Raw genomic sequence first — 23,771 nt, 5'->3', positions numbered from 1 at the left:
TAGCAATTTAATTCACAAAATCAATTGCACCATTTAAAATAAAGTTTGTTTACACTTTGACAACAATAGACTGACATGCAAGGTGACATGTCAATGAAGTTTTCAGTTACTGTTGCCATTAAAAGAAATTAGTACCATTAGTTTTCCGCAACATGGCGAGGGTTTTTATGTTCCTGGTCAGGCTATAAAACATAAAAACCTTCAAGGGTCAGGTAGATTGTAAAACAATTAAAGGAAAAAAATAAATTAGAAAACAATTGAGTTCAAAACAAAAGGAAAACTTCGCAGCCGGTGACGGTTGATAGATTGACGTCATCGCATCGGCTGCATAGGTCAGTGCAACGCGCAGCAGTTCTTCATTAGGGCATGTAATTATAAATTAGGTGTACCTACTTAGGTAGGTACCTACTTAATTTGAAGAGTCATTACAATTTGATTCTAAAGTAGTAAATGAGGGAGAAGCAATTCAATAATTATTTATTTTGCAATAAAAAAAATAAAACACACTTTTTAATTAATTGGTAGGTAGGACAACGAAATATTAAGTAATTGGTATTTATGCTAGAACATTATTTACAGCTGAAATCACTTTGCGTTTTACTTTACGAATGATTTCAATGAAGAAGCAGGGGTACTTTTAAGAGTATAATTAGTAGTTCAAAAATATATCAAGACCAAGATTATGAAAATGCTTGATGGACCATTAGTTAGAAGATAGCTGGTGGCAGTAGCTGAATTAAAAAAAAAACAAGAGTTTGTGCTTTCTGGCGCTATTAGACTATACAGTGGACTGCCACTACTTAGCTGGAAAAATGATGAGCCCTTTTCATTAGACAACATTTTTTACAGATATTTTTTTACATTTCTTAATTTAGGGACAGATTCGATATGGTCTACAAAAAACAAATGGGAAAATCAATTTATCGAAATTAATAAAAAAGTTCGGCATCATGGTCATGTACTCATGTCATAGGTACCATCATTTATCAGAAGCCCACTGTCATCTCAATTAAAATGCTCAATTAATTTCAACAAATAAGGCCTGATCATAGCAACCGCATCTCAATCAAAATATTATTCTTACGCCATTTTCAAGGCTACAAACAAACAATAAATCACAATTAACAATCCCATTGTAAGATTTTAATTAACTGTGTGTCATGTTTCTTTTTATTAGAGACTTAGCGTTCGGACGAGTTCTGCTGAATATTAAACTGCTATCAAAAATAGCATCATCGCAAACCGTTTTCACAAATGAGTGTATTTTAGTGTTTAATGGCTCGCAGATATGAGGACTTGGATGTTCTTATCTCGTTATGTATAAAGGTCAAAATGAAACGCGAAGGCGCCATGCGCCATTCGAACGTACAACGCTTCTAAATCACCAATTAATGATCCCTATTACGATACGCGTAAAGCACATTATTTAACGATGTTGTTGTAACTGTGCAACACGCGCGCAAGGCATCGCATGCGCAGTCTTCTCGGCGCTCGCTTGCGTTGCGCCCGCGTCGCTCTGTCGGAAAAACGGTGCGTGTTTTGCGAAAACTAGTAATAATCTTATATAAAATGATGTTATACCTCCTAACGTTACGGAGGCAGTTCCACGGGAAGTGATAAACGCTCATAATGCCAGAGTGGACGGATCAGTTTACCTTCACCATACCGATCATCCGCTACACGATGGAGCCCGAAGACCAATCGGAGAGCGAGAGGCAGCAGCCCATGACGAAGAAGATGTCTCTGCTGACCCCTGTAAAGATAGAGACTCCTGACAGCGGCAGGAGGAATTCGGAGCCCACCAGATATTACATTCCTCCTCAGTGCAATAACAGACTATCTCCCCGGAGTGCGAGGAAGCGTGATAACAGGAGAAATTCTAAGACTGATTTGAAAGATGATTCCCCTCCCAAGGATACTTTAGGCCCCAAGCCGTGTAATTGTGAGGACTGTAGAGCGTCGAGTCCTCTGCCGCCAGGGTATGGGCCTCAGACGCTGTCTCCTGGTTACGACCAAATGAAGAGTTCGTTGTTAGAAGTGCCGTGGACAGAGGATTACACCGAAGCTTCGAGTGATGATCTGAGCTCCGAGTGGGATTCCGACGTGCCGGAGCCCCCGCGTCCTGTTCAAAAGGTAATTTATTTTGATAGAATTTCCGTAACTACAACGTGTTGTTTTAAGTTATCTATAGCTACGCCGTAATGATTGTATCCTGCTATTACAAGACCTTCAGTTTTAAAAGCTATTGCGTTATCCTTGTGAATTACTATTTATAAACCTACTAATTAGATTTGGGTCATTGGAATTCCACTTTTTGCGACATCACGTTTATTCGAGCCGGCGATCTTCAGTTGTGATTATTTCGACATTCTTACTTTTATTCCAAACCACTGTAGTTTTGAAAACAAGCATAAAATCATTACGTTATTTAGCTCTCTTATTCATAAAAAAAATAGTCTTAGGACACCGTTTTACCTAATACAATACTGTCACTCTTTCTTGTTAAATATTGATGATGTTAAGAAACAAAACAGTTTTTATTTTAAAACTGTGTTTACAAAAGTTTATGAATTATGTGGTAAGCCTAAAACTCTCTCTCAAATATGTAAGGTAAAAAAAGCGGTTAGTGAAATTAATAAAAATGGAGGAAACAGAATATATTTAAACCCCTACCAAGAGCGGAAAGCGAAATAATTGAAATAAATAACATTTCTTATTGAAAACACCGTTACAAAAGGCTCATGTTGGTACTCGTGACTTTGACGTCAGAACAGAAATTAATGTAATCAGGCTTAGGATATACAATTTACACAAATTCGTGTGAAACCTACCTACCTACTGTAGATATTAACATTTCTTTGAATATTGAGATCCATCCTTGGAAGTGTTTGAATGAATAATATAATCAGCGTCAGAGGTTATTTGCTTGGATAGTGTGTAAAACAAATTATATACACACTGAATGTAAATAATTTAAACATATCATACACATGGAAGACTTGAGGCAAACATAATATCATTGAAAAAGTTACGTCAAAAATGTAGAGCATTTTTCTAAAATGGCAAAAACAAAATATCAAATTTCAAAACACACACAGCTGTATTGTTTACAAAAGACACGTTTTACGATGTCTAGTAGTTTTCTGCACGTTCTGGAAAATAATAAGTAATGTTATGAACCTTTTAAATCATTCAAACCAGTTTGCAGTTAATTTGAATACCAAAATATCTGTTTGAATAAACTAGTTTAATGGGAATGACGTATTTGATGATAGTATCAATAAAAAAGGTGAAGAATATTTGCCATGCGTTAGATAATGTCACCTAAATATTTAAATTTATTGAGATGGTTTTTACGGTTAGGTATTCTACGAGTACATACAAGTAAAATATACTGTACTTACCGTCAATAAAGCGGTAAGGTAGCTGCTGATCCATCTAAAAGAACAGTAGGTACTATTTGTCAAAAGACATATTTAATTAGAAGTCTAATAATTCAAAAATGCTTCTTTAATCATTTTATTTATCTCGCAGAAAACCTTTTCCGTATAAATTTAGTTTGTGTATCATTTGATGTCTCCAAACAAGTTATCGCCTTTGACACTCAGCTTTATAAGTCTATGCAATTAAATATTGTAATCCAATTCTGCATATCTTTTTCGAAAGAAGATGAATAATAATGATTTATTTTACAACTCTCTAGGTATCGTTTTTGATTAGGAGAATTGATTCAATAAAAATTTACTTCAGAACATACTCGTTTGTCATTTCTTTTAAAAACATACGTAATAATTATGCATTTATTGATTAATTTCGCTGAAGTTTTCTTATGGCGCTGTGTTTTTCGCACTGGTGTAGCAAAACAAAGATTTTGTATACCTTGTAGCAAGCCACAAACTTTCCAAGAAACAATTTAGAGATGCTGTAGATTTTGTCGGCTGCTTTAAGTACAGATCTACAGTACAAGTCGACTCGTTAAAATACTTATCAACCGGTCCAAGCAATATTAATACCTGCTGAGCCACGATCGGACGAGTGGACGACATAATCTATCGATCATTTATAGCAGTGATAAGTACAGCTTTCACTGCTATGGGTGCGTCAAAATCGGGGGCGCCACCATCAACGCGCAAGACAAGTTCCAGTACGGACAAATGTTAGTTCCCTGTTTTATCCGCTGCAGATTTCAAATTGTCGTATTATATCGTTACCCGGTTAAGCGTGCTAGTAACCTTATTATGGTCATGCATCTGGCGGCCATTGTTTGGACATGTTGAATGGGTGTATGGTATTCCATTCATATTGCAGATAAGTAGCGTAGCCTACTGCTACGCCAAACAATCGTTCTATTACCCTTTTGTGCTTTGGTTGAATTAGCTGGTTCATTTGAAAGTCTATGGCTATTGTTTTGCTTAATCCATCCATAGTTAGCCATCTAGCATCGATTTCTAGTTCTAGATGTAGATCTAGGTTGGTAATTTGGTTTCGTATCTGTTACAATTTGGTCTAATGTAAACTACATTACCTACATGTTGTTTTCTATTTTACGTGGACGCCACTTTAAAGTTTTATTGATTTGTATTCGTTTCATCATTGACATCTTACCATGCACTACCAGTGTTTGCTCATTTTCATTCGGTCGTAAATATCTCTGCGTCGTCGTAACTGTCTATGTCACTAACCAATCTAGTAGCTGCACTTGTCAATCCTGTCGCATTAAGTTCTTATGTGGCTCGCATTTCGAAACGTTGATATACTTTATTTTTTGCGTACGGGCCCCAAACTGTTTCCAATCTGATGTCTAAAATTGGGTCACAACTGTGGAAATAAAGGAATGTGCCATGAATATGTAATTTTATTTGATGAAAATATTTTGAGCGAGAAGAGAAGTAGGTACCTACTTAACTTTTTCCAAAATTCAAAGCAAAGGAAGCCTTCCATTGATTTTTCTTTACAATGTACATTCGTAAGGTTTCGCAAGTTTTATAATAATCTGGCTTAAAATAGCCTCTTCTTCTTTCAGACAGTGGAACTAAAGTTCTAACATTTGAATATCTTACACGTGAAATTATCGATCTTTTGTAACATTTCTAGACCGACTCCATTATCTGTTTGCTATGCGCGTTATATTTAGCGTAGTGTGAATACAAACATACGTTTCGCGAATAACACGTTCATAACATTGTGGTTTTAAATCAAGATATTGTTCTTACATCTGTCATAGATATGAGTGACTCAATTACCTTTAGAACTATTGTTTTAAATACTAAATTAACTCGACAGACATCAAAAATATGATTTGGTAAAAAGTTAAACTCCCGAAAGATTTAAAGATACTCTCCAAATTTTTAGCAACAAATAAATATTTTTTGCTAGCGATTGTTTTGTTACATCACTAACTTTCCTTAAACTTGTAAATTAAGTGCATAAATCATATTCTTCCTATTTCCTTTGTTATAACAATATCATTATCATTATAAAGTACAACATTAACAACGCACATCGTTAAGCAAACTGCATCACCGACGTCAGACACTACAATGTAATCGATTATATATCCATTAATTTCCGATTCGTCTAATTTGACATTCTAATTACATACTTATCGAATTGTCCCCACGTCACTATAGCACGTGATTTAGTTAATTGAATTCGTTTAATGTCATTCCATTAGTGAATGCACTTTTACGTCAGACAAAGCATTATTTTTGGGCGTAATTAAGTTTTTCATTATTGTTACGTTACTTGATGAGTTTTTAGTTTGTAATTAATGAAAAAACTCGTAACTTAATGTCTTTCTTTGCACATACTTAATGGTTTTATGAGCAACAGTGCAGTATTTCAATATTTGGAATGATAGAGTCACTACGTTTATAACGAATTAAATAATTATAAAATACGGATCCTTTTGCCAAACGAAGCATTACAAGAGTAGAATTTCTAAATTAACAAATAGGTAGTAGAGTGCATAACATTTTTTTTAAACAATTACCAACTGCATCTCCAAAAAGACGAGCAGTTATTTGCTCTAAGAAAAAGTGCAAAATGCAAGGAAAAGAAGACACCGAGGTGGACAAAAACAAATTCATCATGATTATAAGATTTTTATCAAAAACTCGTTTTCCCACGCCATTTGCGTAGAGGTCGAGTGCCAAGTCTCAATGTCCCTCAAATGAATTCAAATTGGTCTATTCTTGGTCATCATTGGTGATCTCGAATGTCATGATACGTAATGGACTACATGTGTAACGCAGATAAGTGTTAACAAATGACTGTGCGAAGTCTGTGGACCTATTCTTGAAAACGATTTCGATTTCATAGAGTTCGATTCCAGCAGCCCCTTTCCTTCAAATAATAAGAGAGACAAACATAGACTTTGGAGTAGATGGGCAAGTGTCTGGGCAAAGTCTGGGGGCCTATTCGAGAAAACGATTTTGTTTACATCGAAAAAAAATATATAGATTCCAGCTGTCTTTTTCATTTATGTTGGGTTGCTAGTAATGAGCGTGTAACTTATGGGAATAACATAAAATATCTGTGGAATTATTCTAGAGAACGATTTCAACTATATAGAGTTATCGATTCCAGTCTCTTTTTAGCGTTAGGAGTTGCATTTCAAAGTAATTTAAAAATTATAAATAACTTGAAAAAATCGAACTGCCTAAGGCGGGAATTGAACCCACGACCCTTCGCTTACCGGGTGACTGCTCTTCCAACTGAGCTACTTTGACACTGGATGAACCCTCTTCACTCAAGTTGGGTTGTTAAACGTAATAGAGACAAACGTGGACGTCATATCGACTACGTTTGATAAGTGTGAATGAACTCTTATTTTTCACTTGAAATGAAAACTGCTAGTTAATTTGATAAGACAGTATAGTAGGTATTTTTGCCAGCACCTGACTAAATTTTGTCGAAAAATAGCACCTGTCACAACTAGCGACATAGATGACACTGTGCAGGTTGATGTGACGTCATCTTTAAACATGTGCATTTTGAAGACTATAAAACAGATGTTTTGTTATCGAGTCGAATTAATATTCAATATTTGTTAAAGTAAGGAACAGTATTTTTTTTAAATAAGTACCTACAAGGTACTCTACGTAAAAACATGTTTTTTTATGTATTAAGAGTAAAACATTTTTTATTATCTGCAGATTTGTCCAAATGCCCTTTAAAATCATTTTATCTTTCGTACGTGGGCAGATTGCGGACATGTTTATTACTTTATTACATCTGTAAATTAAAATTTGATAACAAAAATGTTGTTGACTGTCAAAAACTTTATCAATAAACTAGTGGCCTCCCGCGACTTCGTACGCGTGGATCCCGTCTTACGCTTTAGAGGAGGAGTATCGTAAAATCCTTTCTTAGCGGATGCCTACGTCATAACATCTACCTGCATGCCAAATTTCAGCCCGATCTGTCCAGTGGTTTGGGCTGTGCGTTGTATCTAACTAAACACAAAACTTTTCTAGCTATCGGTCGGTCTTTTCTACTCGTATATTAGGGTTGTGGCACAAAAACTGGTAGACAAACCATTATAAAAAGTTTAAGGCTGAGTTGCACCACCGTATTTCAACCGTGACAATAACAATAACCTGTGCTTTTTGTATGAAGTTTGATAGATTTTTGAAGTTTTTTTAAGTTAACATAAACTTTAACTTTGACAAACGTCAAAAGTCTGTCAAACTCTATACAAGAAACACCTCTTATAATAGTTATAGTTACGGTAAAAGTAAGGTGGTGCAACTCGGCCTAAATGATATCGAAGAAAATGTTTAACATTTGCCATATCCTCCCACCGTTACAAAGAGTATTTAATTACTACTTGCTAACAGTGGGAGTAAGATAAAAGAGTTTTTGTACGCCTTATAATTAGCCTCACATCTGATAATTACCTGCAATTAAAATGCGCGTGGGCAGTTTTTTGCGGCAGAAGCGAGAGACGATGCTATCATAAAAAGTTTGAAAAAGAGATTGATTGTGACAACTTTGTTTGCTTTAATTGATATAATACATTCGATTATGGTAATTACACACAAAATGGGTTTGTTTCAGATCTATACTACTAATATTAAAGCTGAAGAGTTTGTTTGCTTGAAGGGGAACAAGTCCGATTTAAAAAAAAATGTGTTGGATAGCCCATTTATCGAGGGAGGCTTTAGGCTATATAACATCACTCTACAGCCGTAAGGGGCGGGGCAGTAGAGAAAACTGTTGCAAGAACGGGAAATGTTATTCAAACTATTTTCACGCGTACGAAGCCGCGGGCACAGGTAGTCTGCTATAGTAGATACTATCGGGTCTAAGTGCACAGTTTGGCAAGGACCAAGCCCTTATACATACATAGGTATTATAACAAAAATGTTAACAGTGTTGTTGTGTTTCGGCAGTTGAAAGTAAGATAGCTCTCTGTACTTGAGGATTGCGAATGAATATCGCTATCATCTTTGGCCTGGTCATTTCTATCTATCATGTTAGATGCTGGTGAAGAGCTTCTAGAAGGTTTCTTACAAAAATAATGAAAACATTGTGTTCAGTTCGTTGATTAAAATTGCAGAGATGAAATCATCAGTGTATTATTATTGACCATAAATAAGCCGTGTTTACAGAGTTGATTGTCTTTGTCAGAACGAGTGCTTTGTCATGATTAACCATGATGCGGTATTGTAGAGATCCTGTGGCGAGACTTGATTGAATTTTAAGATCATTGCAGTGTCATGTTTCTCTAAAACTACGCTACAACAAGAATCTCCTGGAACTGAACTGGAAGAATCTACTATAATCTCCTGGAAGAATCCAGGAGATGATGATGATTGAAGAGAAATAGTTTAGGTGCGCTTCATTAGGTGCGCCTCAAAATGGGTGCGCTTCGAAGAATGCCTCAATTTGATAAGGATATTGCTTATTTCAATTTGTCTCTTTGAGAAGAAAAATAATCGCGTGATTTTGTGGGCATGTTAATCTGTATAGTTCGGTTAAGTCATCATGTCAGCTTACTGTAGGGATTCAAAAAGTTTGACATCAGAGATCTTGGTTTTTACTATCTATATGAACGCTAAAAAGTCTTTTTTTTTCACGTTTCTTTTTGCCATCAAAGGATATATTTCATTCAAAATGACTCTGACATTAACCGACATGAATGAACATGCGAAACCAGTTTGATCGAGCTTGGGCAATCGATTACACCTAGACGAAATCGATACCGGTGTATGACCGCGATTGACAGGCGAAACATAATTTTGGCACTGTCGAGTTGAAATGGCAAAGCTGTTAATTACAATTAATTATAGCAGGCTTCATTTATTCCACTTACGTATAATAATTTGTATGTTTTGTAAACAATTTCGAATAATGCCTTAAATATTCTGATTAAATCTTTGATCTGGCTGGGAATTGAATCCAGGGCAAGGTCCTGATGGACAATAACTAGAACACAGAAGCCGTAATTAGGTATTACTAGTAGTTTAGGTTCTTAAATCGAACTCTAGCACCTTCCTGACAGTTTTCATTTTACATAGAGAAATAAAAAACCAGAGATCTCATTAGTTTTCATGTAAAAGATTTACAGTAAGTGTTAATAATTACAAAGGTTTCTTTTTCAGGGAATCGTATGAAAATTGTGCAAATTCGTATGCGATATAGAATAAAATTCGAACGTTTCCAAAACACGTCCCCCATGTTGTAAAGATTTTCTCGTTAGTCAATTGCTAGTTGGCATGGTAATAAAAACCAAGCCTTTATTTTTAATGACTATTATTATGGATTGTCACGTACCTACTTATACTAAAACATTTTATTAGCTTGCATTTACGGTTGCCTTAAGATCTATCGGTCAAGACAAATTTCTTCACTGGATTTTTACCTTTAAATCTTTAGAATAAGGTTTAAACTCTGTCACAAAAAATGTGTTTTTGTGGTAGGTTGATGTGCTGGTGACTGTACTTTAACATGTACGAGGACGGCACATCAAAGTGAAATCTGTGGCACCTTACTAAAGTCATTTTTAAAAGTGTGATTTTGCAACATTACTTAAGTTTCTATTTTATCTTAGATACAAAATAAATGTACCTATCTAAGCATGTATAATGAGCACAAACATTGAAATCCAAAAATCATAAATACATAAATATCAAACTACTAGCTGCAGTTGTCCGCGGATCCGCCCGCGTCAACCTTCGCCTGTTACCAAAATACCCTCTTTCTTTTTGTCCCATTAAGAGATGATTTTCTGGTTAAAATGTACCCTAAGCCCATTACATGCACATTTTCATGTAAATTGGTCCAGCGGTTTACGTATAAAGAGGGAATAGACAGACGGACAAAACTACACGTATTTATAATTATTAGATTCATCTAAGTGGAGAGCAGTGTAGTTACAACTCCTTCAGAGTAAATATTTTATCTCCGACGCTAAAATAACTCAAGTATCAAAGTGTCACTAGACTACATTGCGCAATGTCGTCTGCAGCTTATCAGTGCTGATAACCCCCGACCCCGTCTGGTCTACATCCAGCTAGCCAGTGCAAAGTCGACCTTATTGCGTCTGCAGTAAGATAGCATTTTTAATTTACCGCAAAGTGATAAGGGAGAGCAAATCTGTGGTTTAATCCAGAACAAAAAATTACTATTAAAATTATAAAGTTTTAACGTAATAAATTAAAAATCAAAAACAATAAGGCTGGGTTGCACTATCTTATTTTAAGTAATTTTATCTTTGACAAACGTCAAAAATCAGTCAAACTCCATAGAAATAGCACTGGATAACGTCAAAGTTACGGTCAAAGTTAGGTGGTGCAACTCAGGCTAAGTAGTGAGCTCTATATTGTTAAGTTAAACCTTGTTTTACAATGTTAAAGTAGTACTTAGTACATATTTGCAAACTAACCCTGCATCATCTTACTATAACAAACTTCAAAAGTCTGTCAAACTTCATACAAAAAGGCTGAGTTGCACCAACTTACTTTAACCGTAACCTTAACAAAATCCAGTGTTTTTGTATGGAGTTTGACAGTCTTTTGACGATTGTTAAAGCTAGAGTAAGATGGTGCAACCCAGCCTGAGTATTAGTATATCAAAGATTTAGCAGGATTATGTTTAATTTCTTGATTTGTAAATGGAAATATATTTAGTTAAGTAGGTAACTATTATTGCAACAAAGTTGTTTCCTTAACAGTGAACATTAATTTTGCCAATGCCAAGTGTTAACTACATAATTACTTAATTAATTTACAACATAATATACCAGTACATTTTCTGGTGATTTTTGGTGATTTAAAAGATAAAATTTCACTGAAACAAGATAATTTTGAGCAATCAATAGTTAAACACACAGACAGTTAAATGTCGAACCGTTACAATGTTTAACTGATCGTTGTCGATCATTATCTTAAATCTTTTGAAATAGGTTTGCATAAGGTCAATTGCCTCCATTTTGGAACAAGCAATCAAGTGCATTTAATAACATTGTTGACATAGCAATTTAATAAAATATGCTTAAAATCCAATTTCGTTAAATTAATTAAATGTCAAAAAAACAATTGAAACAACTTTCAAGCGTCAAAGAATGCGCTTGAAAATGTCAAACAACATTGAAAGTGTCATCAACTGTTATTTTACATCTTTACAAATATAGCTTCTCGTATGATAAGCTTGTATCAAAATGTTAATTATCAAACATTGGGCATGGTACTTTAGCTGATTTTCTTGCGCTACTTCTCATTACTGGCCTATTTATTGTTTTAAAGTTTGATGGACTAAAGTTATACTGGGACACGTGAAAGGGCTTTTTAAAACCTATTTTTGCAGGAAATAAATTTACTTTCATTATTATTAGTGTCTCAAATAAATCGATTAATGGTTTTATAGCCTGACCAGGAACATAAAAACCCTGGCATAGAGGCGCGTCAATTGCATTTGATAGTGCAACACTGAGTACAGTCGTACATGTGTTAAATTAATAGGCTAAATTTATGTATCAGGATTCAGGATTACGGTCTAATTTGATATTTTCATAAATTAACGAAAAAATATTATTAAAGGTAACCTGGTTTAAATAAATTAAATGAAACCATCAATCGAGCTATACTCTGATTTTTAATTCGACGGAATTTTGACATTTCAGAAGTGTTGTCAACATTGAAACATTCCCACTAAGAATGGAGAGCATTTTCACAAATTAAAAAATAATCCTTTCTTGAATTTAAGGTTTCCCTTGAAAAACTAAGGCTTAAAAATGTACTGATCATTTCAAAATGGTTATTTGAATTTTTATTATCATATTTTTGAAGTTACAAAAAAAATTGGGAAATTATTTTTCTATTACTGGACTCCCTGGCCAATAATCCATGGGTTACAAACCTTTTTTATGAAAATCCTTTTGTTAATAAAATCTTAGCTTCATAAAATAATCAATTTAACAAGATGCCAATTTTATAATCCAAGTTGATTATGATGACGACAATGATGATTGATGAACAATACATATTTTCGTTTATGTTAATATGTTGTTTTACTGTGTTAAAAACACGTTTTTTTCTATTTAATCTCTAAAATGTACATAATAATTAGTGTACATTGAATTCACAATACAAACAATAGTTCTTTCTTGTAAGTTGTACTTGATGAAATTTCATTTCATATTATTTATTATTAATTCAAAGCAAAAAAGGCTTATTACATCTGAATTGTCAAAAAATGACAGCTGTCAGAATTCCGTCGAATTAAAAATCGGACTATAGTAGGATTTATTTTATTATTCATCAATAATCAAATTCAGAACTTGAATATTCAACTGCAATGTCTGCTCATGAACGCTTCAAACTCGGTACTTCTTTCCCAATTCCATAAAATTCAACACTTAGAAAGTGACAAATTTTTTTAAAATTGGTAGTTGAAACAAACACAGCTAATTTTCATAGTGGACTGTACTATACGATAAACATGTCAGTCAATTTGACAACCTTAGTCGGAAACATTATTCAATGAAAATATTGTCCGAACCCTTAGTATTTCTCTTCGCCAAATACTTTAACACATTGTTAACCACTTTTCTTTCACGACTATAAAAAGATTTTAGCAATTTAATTCACAAAATCAATTGCGCACATTTAAAATAAAGTTTGTTTACACTTTGACAGCGATAGACTGACATGCAAGGTGACATGTCAATGAAATTTTCTGTTACTGTTGCCATTAAAAGAAATTAGTACCATTAGTTTTCCGCAACATGGCGAGGGTTTTTATGTTCCTGGTCAGGCTATACTGTCGTTCACATAGCAACCCTGATAGCGCGACTAGATTGGTCTTGACCTTTATAAATAAACTAGCGGCCGCCNTTTTTATGTTCCTGGTCAGGCTATAGAGTAGCTAGCATTTCAACTGTGGATGTATGTAACGGCTCCGGAAAAACCTCTATAATGTATGTATAGAAAAAAATTGCCACATTTGAGCCAGAAAAGAAAACTTTTGTTTTATACCGTTGTCATGTCCTTTTGTTAAGTGAGTGCCAAATTGGCCACACGCTTCCAAATATTTGAGTTTTAATCGAAAGCGGTGAAAGCGCATGCCGCGTGCCTAACTGAGGTTATGTGCGTCATGACCTGACTTGCGAGATTGTGCGAGACTACATGCACTTGATACATGTCAAATAATTCGATAATAATAAAAGTAAAGTAAAATCACACAAACCGAAGCCGGGTTCAATTTTCATGGCTTATTTTTCAAGTTATTTCTTCTACTACGTCATTTTACTGCTATTGCTCAGTAATATCACAAAGTGTCGGCATGTGGGTCATTTTCTTACGTTTCATCAAAATAAAATAGGAACTCTCAAATGATTGCATAATATTTAGATTAGTTTAATGGGTGACCAACACATAGGTAGTAACGTATCCAAGGTGCTAACTGTGCGATAATTCATAAGTATATAAAAATGTTAATACAAAAAAATCATTTTGCCGTTGCGCAGCCTTTTCAACATTGTTAAGAGCCTCACTTGACATTGGCAAAATCACTGCGGTTGCAATATCACTCGGATCGAATTTAAAACGTCAAAGATGCACGTCATAACGCCTTTGCCGATTTTGCGAAAAAACGTTTTGCGTCAAACGGCATTTAGGCATAGTATGATACTACCTTAAGAGGTAGCTCTAATTATTGTTAAAATGACTAAGGATTAGGGGTTCAGACAAAGTCATGATGAGAATACGAGTACGTACGCAGTATATGCTTTGACTAAAGGAAACATTTTAGGAAGTCGACCATATTTTTGGCTGCTACCATCAAATAAAACTGGTGCAGGAAAACATGTTCGACCCAAACCATTCCATAGTTGGGGTGAGACCTTTGCTCTGTGGTTTTACTCTACATTAAAAAATATCATGGCAACAAAACCCAATTTCAGACTGTCAGTTGTTTCTTTTTACAGTTAAAGCCGATGACGTTTGCTCTTTATATTTTTGCCTCATACAGCTAAATGACAATTTTTAACGGGACATAACTTAATCCAATGCTCGTTTATATCGCACTCCGAGAGAGTATTTACGCATTTTTCTCATAAAAATATTATCAGAATCACGTCAGAACATCTTATATGGAGGTGTCAGTATTCAGACACGTTTAAATTGAGATTGTGCTCTCAAAATGGTCAGACCACTTCAAAAACATTTACTTGACGTATGTAGGCGTAGGCGATTAAAATACACGGTTTATTCAATGAATACATTCATCAGCCGTCTTGTTTGGAGTTTTTTTTTTACTTTTTTACTTGTTTATGTTACAGTCAAAAGTCATAATCGGTCAAAACCATTTTTGCCTGGAAAAATCAGTCAAAAGTAACATTGACCAAGGGCATTAGTGAAAACCATTTTAAATTGTAATATTATTTTAAAATCAGCCAAAAAACAAAATCAAAATTATCTTCACACCTAACTACCTCAAGTAAACCAGTAAAATTAAATGTTCTTTTTAATTTTTCTCATTTATTTAAAAAAAATCTAAGTATTCATCAGGTGACAGATAAGTAGAATCATTACTTTGTTTGAATTTTGGACCGATTGGTATTAAATCAAGCGAAACCACTTTTGCTGACTGATTTGTGCGGTCAAAGGTGGTTTTGACCGATTATGAGTTTTGAATGTAACAAATACATTCATCAACCGTCTTGTTTGGAGTTTTTTTTTTAACTTTTTACTTAAATATGTACATGGTAAAAGAATTCAAAATCGATTTTAAGTACTCTTGCTGGTATCTGAAACGAGCCTGTTTACCATAGAAATTATCTACAGCAGCATATTTGCATGCACTTAGCTATGAGAACAAGATTAGGAAACATTTAGATTACAGTTGTATTTTAGGAGATAATGTAATGAGCTAATTATACTTGTTATGAATAGTTGCATGCTAAAAACACACATATGTCTTGTTTTCTGTTACTTATATTCTCTATCTCTCATATTCTCTTGTTAAATGCCTACTACATAAGGTTTAAACTAAAGAAAAGTACCTAGTTCTTAACGAAATCGATGTGGACTTTACTTGAGGTAGTATAATATGTATTTTGACAAGAAGAGTTTCTTGTGACCCTTTTTCTCTCACCAGCAGATACAATTACCTACTTATTGTTCTGAAAATATGGTAGTAGGTATTTCAGTTCTATTCGGGATGTGTCAATATCACACTTAATATGAATTTGAATCATACGGCACTATGTATATAATTTCCATTCGTTACATAATACCTACTTATCTAACAGATAACGTTAAAGGAATTCGAAACTATCAATTACTGCTTATTTTCGCAAGCAGTATTAATTACGGTACATAGTTCACTGCAGCATATAAACACAGTCCGAAGTATATCTGTTTATTCGCAATGTAAGAGTAATGATATTCATTTTTGTAGTGATGCTGATTTCACATAAATATCAGGTTGTCCCGATTTTCAGTAGGAGCTGGTAAATTCACAATAGCAACACAAAAATAAGGATATTTTAAAATTGGCTTCATCGAAACTTACAATGATCGGATCGAAGTGATTCGAATCTGTTCGATTGCGAACTATGAAATGATTCTTGAGTTTGATGATGATGCGGGTTTGAATCAATAGCCTGATCAGATAAATGATTCGGTATGTCAGAGGGCACGTCAAGTTGAGAAGTATAGATTGCCTTTTTCTGATAGCTATGTCATATTGCATATTATATTTTTTGGATGATTATAAAATACATGCACAGAGCGTCAGTGAATGAAGATGTATGAAATAAAACTACACCCGCTATTCTTTAATGATGTAATGACTGTAAGTATTGTGACATAGATTAGTCATGAAATAACTGGCTATTTATTAAATAAGCTTAAGACTTATCAGTTGTCCCAATTTTTTAAGTAACCGTCCCGAATTCCGATAAACCGGCCGCACTATTTACAGCGGAAAATTTAGATGTTCTTCTGTTTGTATAGTCTATGTTTAACAGCGTGAATCAGAGTGAACTAGTTAGCTTAATGCTAATTGTTTTAAGTAAACTACTACCTACCCTATTTTTATGAAACATAACGGTCTATTTGAGTGTATTTTAAGACTTGGTAAATTGGAAATGTTAGAGTTGATTGTTTTTTACTGATAAAATCTATCTAATGTAATTCTATATTTACGTTATTTTAGAGCATCTCTACAATTTCCAGGGCTGTCTTTAACCTGCTAGGGGCCCTGGGCACTTAGGATCAAGGGGGGCCCTGTTATCATCTGGAAAAAGTTCTTTTGAGCAGATGGAGGCCCCCTCGGTCGCGGGGCCCTATGCATGTACCCAAAGTGCTCAGTGGGAAAGAGGGGCCTGACAATATCCTATCTCACCACATCGTAACTCTTAACCTTATACTTAACACAAAATGTACTAGAACTAAAAATGAGTTGGTACTTTATTTTATATTAAAGTTCTATAGTAATCGCGTTTTGACAGTTCAAAAAGTACGTCAATTGATTGCTGATATCTCTACGACGTACCAAGTATACAATGCGGTTCGTACGTACTGTCTAGTTATTATTTTTGCCAGCTCCTTACAAGTGCTGTGCGGTCGTTTATGACATATGTCACGTAGTGTTCGGATATGGTGCTCTCCAGGGTGGCCGTTGGGCCCACTTTGTATTGATGTAGCGTCTTTAATGTCATTAATATACTAAAGTTATTAAAGCACGCATTCGGAAAGTTAGCTGACTGTATAAAAATGTAATTTCTAGTTGGGTCATAAACTTTTTTGATTTACAGATATTATGTACGAGTATGTACCAAAACCTAAGCGTACTTCCAAATATTTTCTTAACATTTTATGACTATGTTACCGTGTATCTAGTAGATTGATAAGACAAATAAAATAAAACTATTTGAGTAACAAGGTGGTTAGCGGAATCAACGACCTTGTTTAAAATAGGTTTATTTAAAAGACACATCAAAATATGCATGTCATTGTGGTATTTTATGACGTAGGTTACGTATTAAGACCAAAAACACAGGAGAGGTTATTGCCAGGTTAAAAGATTATCTAAAACGTTGCATAAATGTTTATCATGAGGGACGAAAAAAATGATTTTAAATGTCATAAATAAAGTTAGTGTTCCCATCACTGTCACCTGAAATTTACTAAAAGTCAAGGCTCGTCTACTAATAGGTGGACCGACGATTTGATGAAGGTCGTGGGAGGTGCCTGGATGCAGGCAGCGCAAGACCGGTTGTTTTGGACCAACAATCAACAAATCCTTGAAGGAGGTCTTTGTCCGGCAGTGGACGTCATTTGGCTGAAACGTACGAGGTGACGGTGAACGAGGAGGTGAGATCGCCCCGGGTGCCAACCCATGCTACGCCGCCACTGGGTTCGTCAAACCAAAAAGTTTCGTTAACTTATCTGTGGTGTATTTCCAAAGACAATCTAATTAGGCCCCGCTAATTACTGGCGACACTGACCATATCCAACGATGATTGACTAATGGGTCTTAATGCTCAACAGCATTACCGTGACGACAAAGGAGAAAGCTTGTTTTAATGAATGGCGCAGGATCACCGGATATACACTAACGCCATGATAATGCAACGGAATAATATACAGATTTGACCGACACAAGCTGCACCGACGACCTCATAAAGGAAGGTGCTGGATGCAGGCCGCTGCCAACCGGTCATTGTGGAAGCTATTGGAGGAGGCATATGTTCAGCAGTGGACGTCCTATGACTGAAATGATGATGAGGGTTTGATGACTTTTTTGTAGGTCAGTAAATAGAAAGAAATTGGCGACAGGTCCTTTTAAGGCTTGATTTCCTCCTACGCTGACGTCGGTCGCGTAAGTACATCGGTCGAGCGTACGAATGAACACAATGCTCTATGAAGCACCGCACTGCAACGCTGTCGTCAGTACTAAATTATCTGCCGCTGTATCACCGGAGAAGAAATTATTTGGCGACAGGTCCTTTTAAGTCTTTCGAACAATATAATGATATGACCATATCCTACGTTGATTGACTAATAGGTCTTAATGCGCAAGAGCATTACCGTAACGACAAAGGAGAAAGCTTGTTTTAATGATTGGCTGCCTTTGCGCATCACCGGAAGTACTAGCGCCATGATAATGCAAGAAGATTAGGGTGATAAGGTTTGACCGACACAAGGTGGACGGACGACCTCATAAAGGTGGCGGAAAGGTGCAGGCCGCTGTCATCCAGTCATTGTGGAAGTCGTTGGGGGCCTATGTTCAGCAGTGGACGTCCTATGACTGAAATGATGATGATGAGGGTTTGACGACTTTTTTGTAGGTCAGTAAACAGAAATAATTTCGCGACAGGTCCTTTTAAGTCTTTCGAACAATATAATGATATGACCATATCCTACGTTGATTGACTAATGGGGCTTAATGCTCAAAAGCATTACCGTGACGACAAAAGAGAAAGCTTGTTTTAATGAATGGCTGCCTTTGCGCATCGCCGGAAGTACTAGCGCCATGATAATGCAAGAAGATTAGGGTGATAGGGTTTGATGACTTTTTTGTAGGTCAGTAAATAGAGAGGATTTGGCGGTAGATCTTTCCAACAAATGATACTTGAAGAGACTGACAATATTTTGCGATTAGTTGTTCTATTTTCAGCTATACTGCTAAACAACAAAAAAACAACCTTGCCCAATGATTTCATCAAGGATCAAATTAATATTTCTCTCGTCCTGTCCTAGTACTAGCATTAACGACACGATATCCATTTTATCCTTACATTATATCGACGAGATAGGAAACATTCACCTGTAGGCCTAGGATGCGCCGCGATATCGGTTATCACGCCATTTTATCGATTTTGCCTATACGTTTTGACGTCGATAAAAGTTATCAGGGAGAAAATTTTAAAAGGTGGAAAAATATTAAGAATAAAACATCTAAACATTATCATCATCTAATCAAATCATCAAACATGTAAGTAAATCACCCAAGGATGAAAAGATCGTTTTGTGGTTTTTGTTCCGAGAACTGATTAGCTGCGGGTTTTTATGATCCTTTCATAAAATCGATTAATTTCTATCATTTAGGTATTTCGTGAATCACTGACCAGTAGCAACATCCGGATGTCAGTTTAAGATTGATTAAAGGATTTTGTAAATAACATTTTAGTTGGAATTTTTTAATTGTTTATATCGGAAACTCTACATTGATTTTATTAACAAACACCTATATTTAGTTCAAAGTTATAAACAGGATTTAATTCACAGTTTAGTCGCCGATCGAGGCAGGTGACAATGTGGAAAACTGTATGACAGTATTAGCAATTAACCTAGAATATAAAGTTCTAGACTTATAACTCGAATAGTTATCACCTATTTTTTTAACCACAGCACAAGCAAAGAAAATAGATTGAAGTCCTCTAGTCTTGATACATATAAATCAAAGGTGATTGACTGACTGACTGACATAGTGACCTATCAACGCACAGCCCAAACCACTGGACGGATCGGGCTGTAATTTGGCATGCAGGTAGATGTTATGACGTAGGCATCCGCTAAGAAAGGATTTTACGAAACTCCACCCCTAAGGGGGTAGGTAAAACGGGATCCACGCGTACGAAGTCGCGGGCGGCCGCTAGTCTAGATATTCGCATAGGGGCCGTCCATAAATTACGTCATCGATTTTTTCAGATTTTAGACCCCCCCCCCTACAATCATCCTATCGTCATTTCTTAATGACCCCCCCCCCCCTTCTCCCAAAATTGACGTCATTACAAAATTAAAACACTTGGTTATAGAATCACCTTTTTTTTTTAATAGATAGAGTGATTCTTAAAGAAGGTTTATACAGTGTGAGTCACGTTAAAGTGTACATATGAAATTAGGTGAAACTAGACCTTTTTTTTATCGACAAAAAAGGGGTCAAAATTTTTTTTGTTTTTTTTTTTTAATTTATAGAATTTTTTATTACTTATTGTAAAGAAAACGTAATAACTTTTAAACTAAGAGGTATATCCTGATAAAATAAAAACAGTAATAATGCTAAATAACAAACGATACTAAAAAAATACATAAAATACCCTGAAAATGCCAACAAATAATAAAAAATGAAACTTTTTGAAAAAAATCTGCTTTTAAATTTGTGGTTTTTTGGTTATTTGATAAATTTCTCCAAAAAATGCCCCTAACAGGTAGTTTTTATTACTTTGTATTATTTTCTATCGTATTACCTTTGTAAAGCCAAAAATCGCATGTCTCTATCCCTATCACAACATTTGCTATGATCGTTTGAACAAAGGCCTGCAACAACATTATTATCAGGTAGGGACAATTTTAATTTTAACTAAAATGCTTATTTTACTTCGAAATCTTTTGTTTTTATTTGAAATCTAACTCGTATTTATCAAAATTACAAATCTAGACCCATTTTTAGTTTCGTTGTTAACGAAGCGTTGAATGGCGCGCCCGGAGAGGCTTAGTTCAAACGATCATTGCAAACGTTATGATATCGATAGAGACATGCGATTTTTGGTTTTACAAAGATAATACGATAGAAAATAATACAAAGTAACAAAAACCACCTGTTATAGGGGCATTTTTTGGAGAAATTTATCAAATAACCAAAAAAACACGAATTTAAAAGCAGATTTTTTTCAAAAAGTATAATTTTTTATTATTTGTTGGCATTTTCTGAGTATTTTATGTATTTTTTTAGTATCGCCTATTATTTAGCATTATAACTGTTTTTATTTGATCAGGATATACCTCTTAGTTTAAAAGTTATTCTTTACTTTTTTTTACAATAAATAACTGGAAGAAAAAAATTCTATGTATAAAAAATTAAAAAAAATCTCAAAAAAATTTTGACCTCTTTTTTGTCGATAAAAATAGGTCTAGTTTCACCCACTTTAACGTGACTCACACTGTATGTATAATACATGAAAGTACCACGGGCGAAGCCGGGGCGGGCAGCTAGTATTATGTATATGTAATATTATTGTTAGAGTATTTTATCTGTAGTTATTACTGTATTTGTGTACATCTATGTTGCATTATGTATGTTTATTATGAGTTATTTTAGTATTGTACGCGCCTTAGGCCCGGTTTTTTGATTCGCAGTTAAAATAACCAATAGTCAAATTTGACAGATGTCAAATGACAAGTGGTTAAATATCAGAAAAAAATGTTTTTCGAACAATGGTTAGCTTGACTATTAATACATTTTTAAACTATCAGTTAACATTTTGTTAATATTTAACCATTAGTAGCAAAATTTAACAATTTGTTATTTTAACTACGAATCAAAAAACCGGGCCTTAGCCGCCTCTCACATTTGCAGTCTCACTTACTAGGTGTGCTGGAAGAAATTTCTTTTTAGAAATAATCTTTTTGTACGTGAACAATAAACTATAAATAAATAAATAAGAATGACGTCAATTTCGAAACACCCCCCCCCCCTATCTATCATTTACCGTCATCCGCAGACCAACCCCCCCCCCCTAATTTAGAATGACGTAATATATGGACGGCCCCATATACGCTCGTGCGTACATACAATTCTCATGTAATTATTCTATTTAGATAACATTTAGTGCCTATTTTATATTTCTTTTTATAGTTGCGGAACATTGAAGATGAGTAATAGATAATTTTTCTTTTGTTTATTTTATGTCCGTGAAATGAAGTTTAAATTTTTGTCTGTAGCGGTTAGAACGATTTCTTTTTCATCTAAATCTATGATATAGTTTAAGGCAGTTTCTACACCTTATTTTAACCGTGACTTTAACCATAACCGGTGTTTTTTGTATGGAGTTTGACTGACTTTTGGTAAAGTAAGATGATGCAACCCAGCCTTAATGTAAATTGAATACTTACAAAACTTATTCATAAATATTGAGTAAACTATATTACTTGGGTTCTTTCTTTGAAAACTATTTTACACCTGTCTGAATTTATATGGTTTTAAATACTTAGTACTTAAAGTGTGCAAAAATGTACCTTACAAGTTAAACGATATTATTCAACATAACCGGAATTAAATGCCATAATATGTGGTTGACTGTACTATAACAATTTATTTACTCAGCTTATTGCACTTTTAATTCTTAAAATTTTATTCTACATTCCGATTTGTATGACCCTTATAGCGATTGCAATAGGATTCAAAACTGCACTATTTGTTATTATTTGTCAGCTCTTATGACTCAAAGTGGAACGTTTTAATTAGGCATAACATGTTATGACGTCTATAAGTTTGTAGAAATAAAACAAGCATTGCTGTTTACACTTAAACACATTTATTGTTTACTTACAGCAGTTACTGTTATATAAATTATCTTCAATCAACCAAAACACGTTACAGTAGAGATGTCAAGCTTTATTTGTCTTTAAGACGTACGGACGGAGCCGCCTACAGGCTCCGGCTAGGTGGACAGACGATCTGGTAAAGGTCGCGGGTGGCACCTGGATACGGACAGCGCAAGACCTGTCCTTGTGGACATCCTTAACGGAGATCTCGTCCAGCAATGGACGTCATTTGTCTGAAACGTTGCAAAAATAAGGCAGTATTTCTGTAGATTACGCCCGTATTCACAAACATTACTATGAGGTCTCACAGTGCACGTGGACGCACAGGCTGACACATTAACCAATAGCAGAGCTCTGTTCAACGCTGTGCGTTCCATTTGCTGCTTCACTTATGCAAGCATGGTTTGTGAATACAGACGTTTGTGTTTTCTAGCCGTCAGACAGTCTGTCGGATGCCCGACGGATTAGCAAGCTGAAGTGGCAATGGGCAGGGCACATAGTACGCAGAACTGACGGCCGATGGGGCAGAAAGGTTCTGGAATGGAGGCCGCGTACCGGAAAACGCAGCGTGAGACGTCCACCTACAAGGTGGACGACGACATCGTAAAGGTAGCAGGGAAGCGCTGGACGCAGGCCGCTACCAATCGATCAACATGGAAAGCATTGGGGGAGGCCTATGTTCAGCAGTGGACGTCCTATGGCTGAAATGATGAGACAGTCTGTCCTCTTACAGATGTCCAAAAAATAGTTCAACCTCAATCAAAATTCACTTGTAAGTTAAACAATGTTAATGTTCCGCCGGCGATCGCTTCGTTACGCCACGCTGTCGCTGACGTCATCGGTGACCTAGTTCGTCATTGTCGCCCTAATAATGCGATTTGGTGCTTAAACCGTGAAGGGCTCTGTCAATGCAATGTCAACCATAGTGTTAGAGACGTTAGGTCCTGTGATGAAAAATTGTGTCTGTCCCACCACTTTTTGATTGGTCCA

General features: G+C 35.2%; 1 protein-coding gene across 2 annotated transcripts in view; it reads left to right on the top strand.

The window, feature by feature from the left end:
• IP3K2 (Inositol 1,4,5-triphosphate kinase 2) overlaps nucleotides 1-23,771 on the top strand; it is a 66,873-nt gene that overhangs the window by 15,905 nt on the left and 27,197 nt on the right. Inside the window, exon 1 of one of the 2 annotated variants that reach the window (XM_028310318.1) lies at nucleotides 1,462-2,133. The exons of the other annotated variant lie outside the window; for it this stretch is intronic. Coding sequence (XP_028166119.1) covers nucleotides 1,630-2,133 — 504 coding nt within the window. The 5' untranslated portion in view covers nucleotides 1,462-1,629. Of the gene's footprint in view, nucleotides 1-1,461; nucleotides 2,134-23,771 lie in introns of those variants that run through there. 2 annotated transcript variants of the gene reach the window in all.

This window comes from Ostrinia furnacalis, unplaced genomic scaffold (assembly GCF_004193835.3).
Source record: "Ostrinia furnacalis isolate ACB-3 unplaced genomic scaffold, ASM419383v2 OfSCF3002, whole genome shotgun sequence".
NCBI lineage: Eukaryota > Metazoa > Arthropoda > Insecta > Lepidoptera > Crambidae > Ostrinia > Ostrinia furnacalis.
The sequence above is the reverse complement of the archived record's forward strand: the minus strand, read 5'-3'. Positions and strand labels throughout refer to the sequence as shown.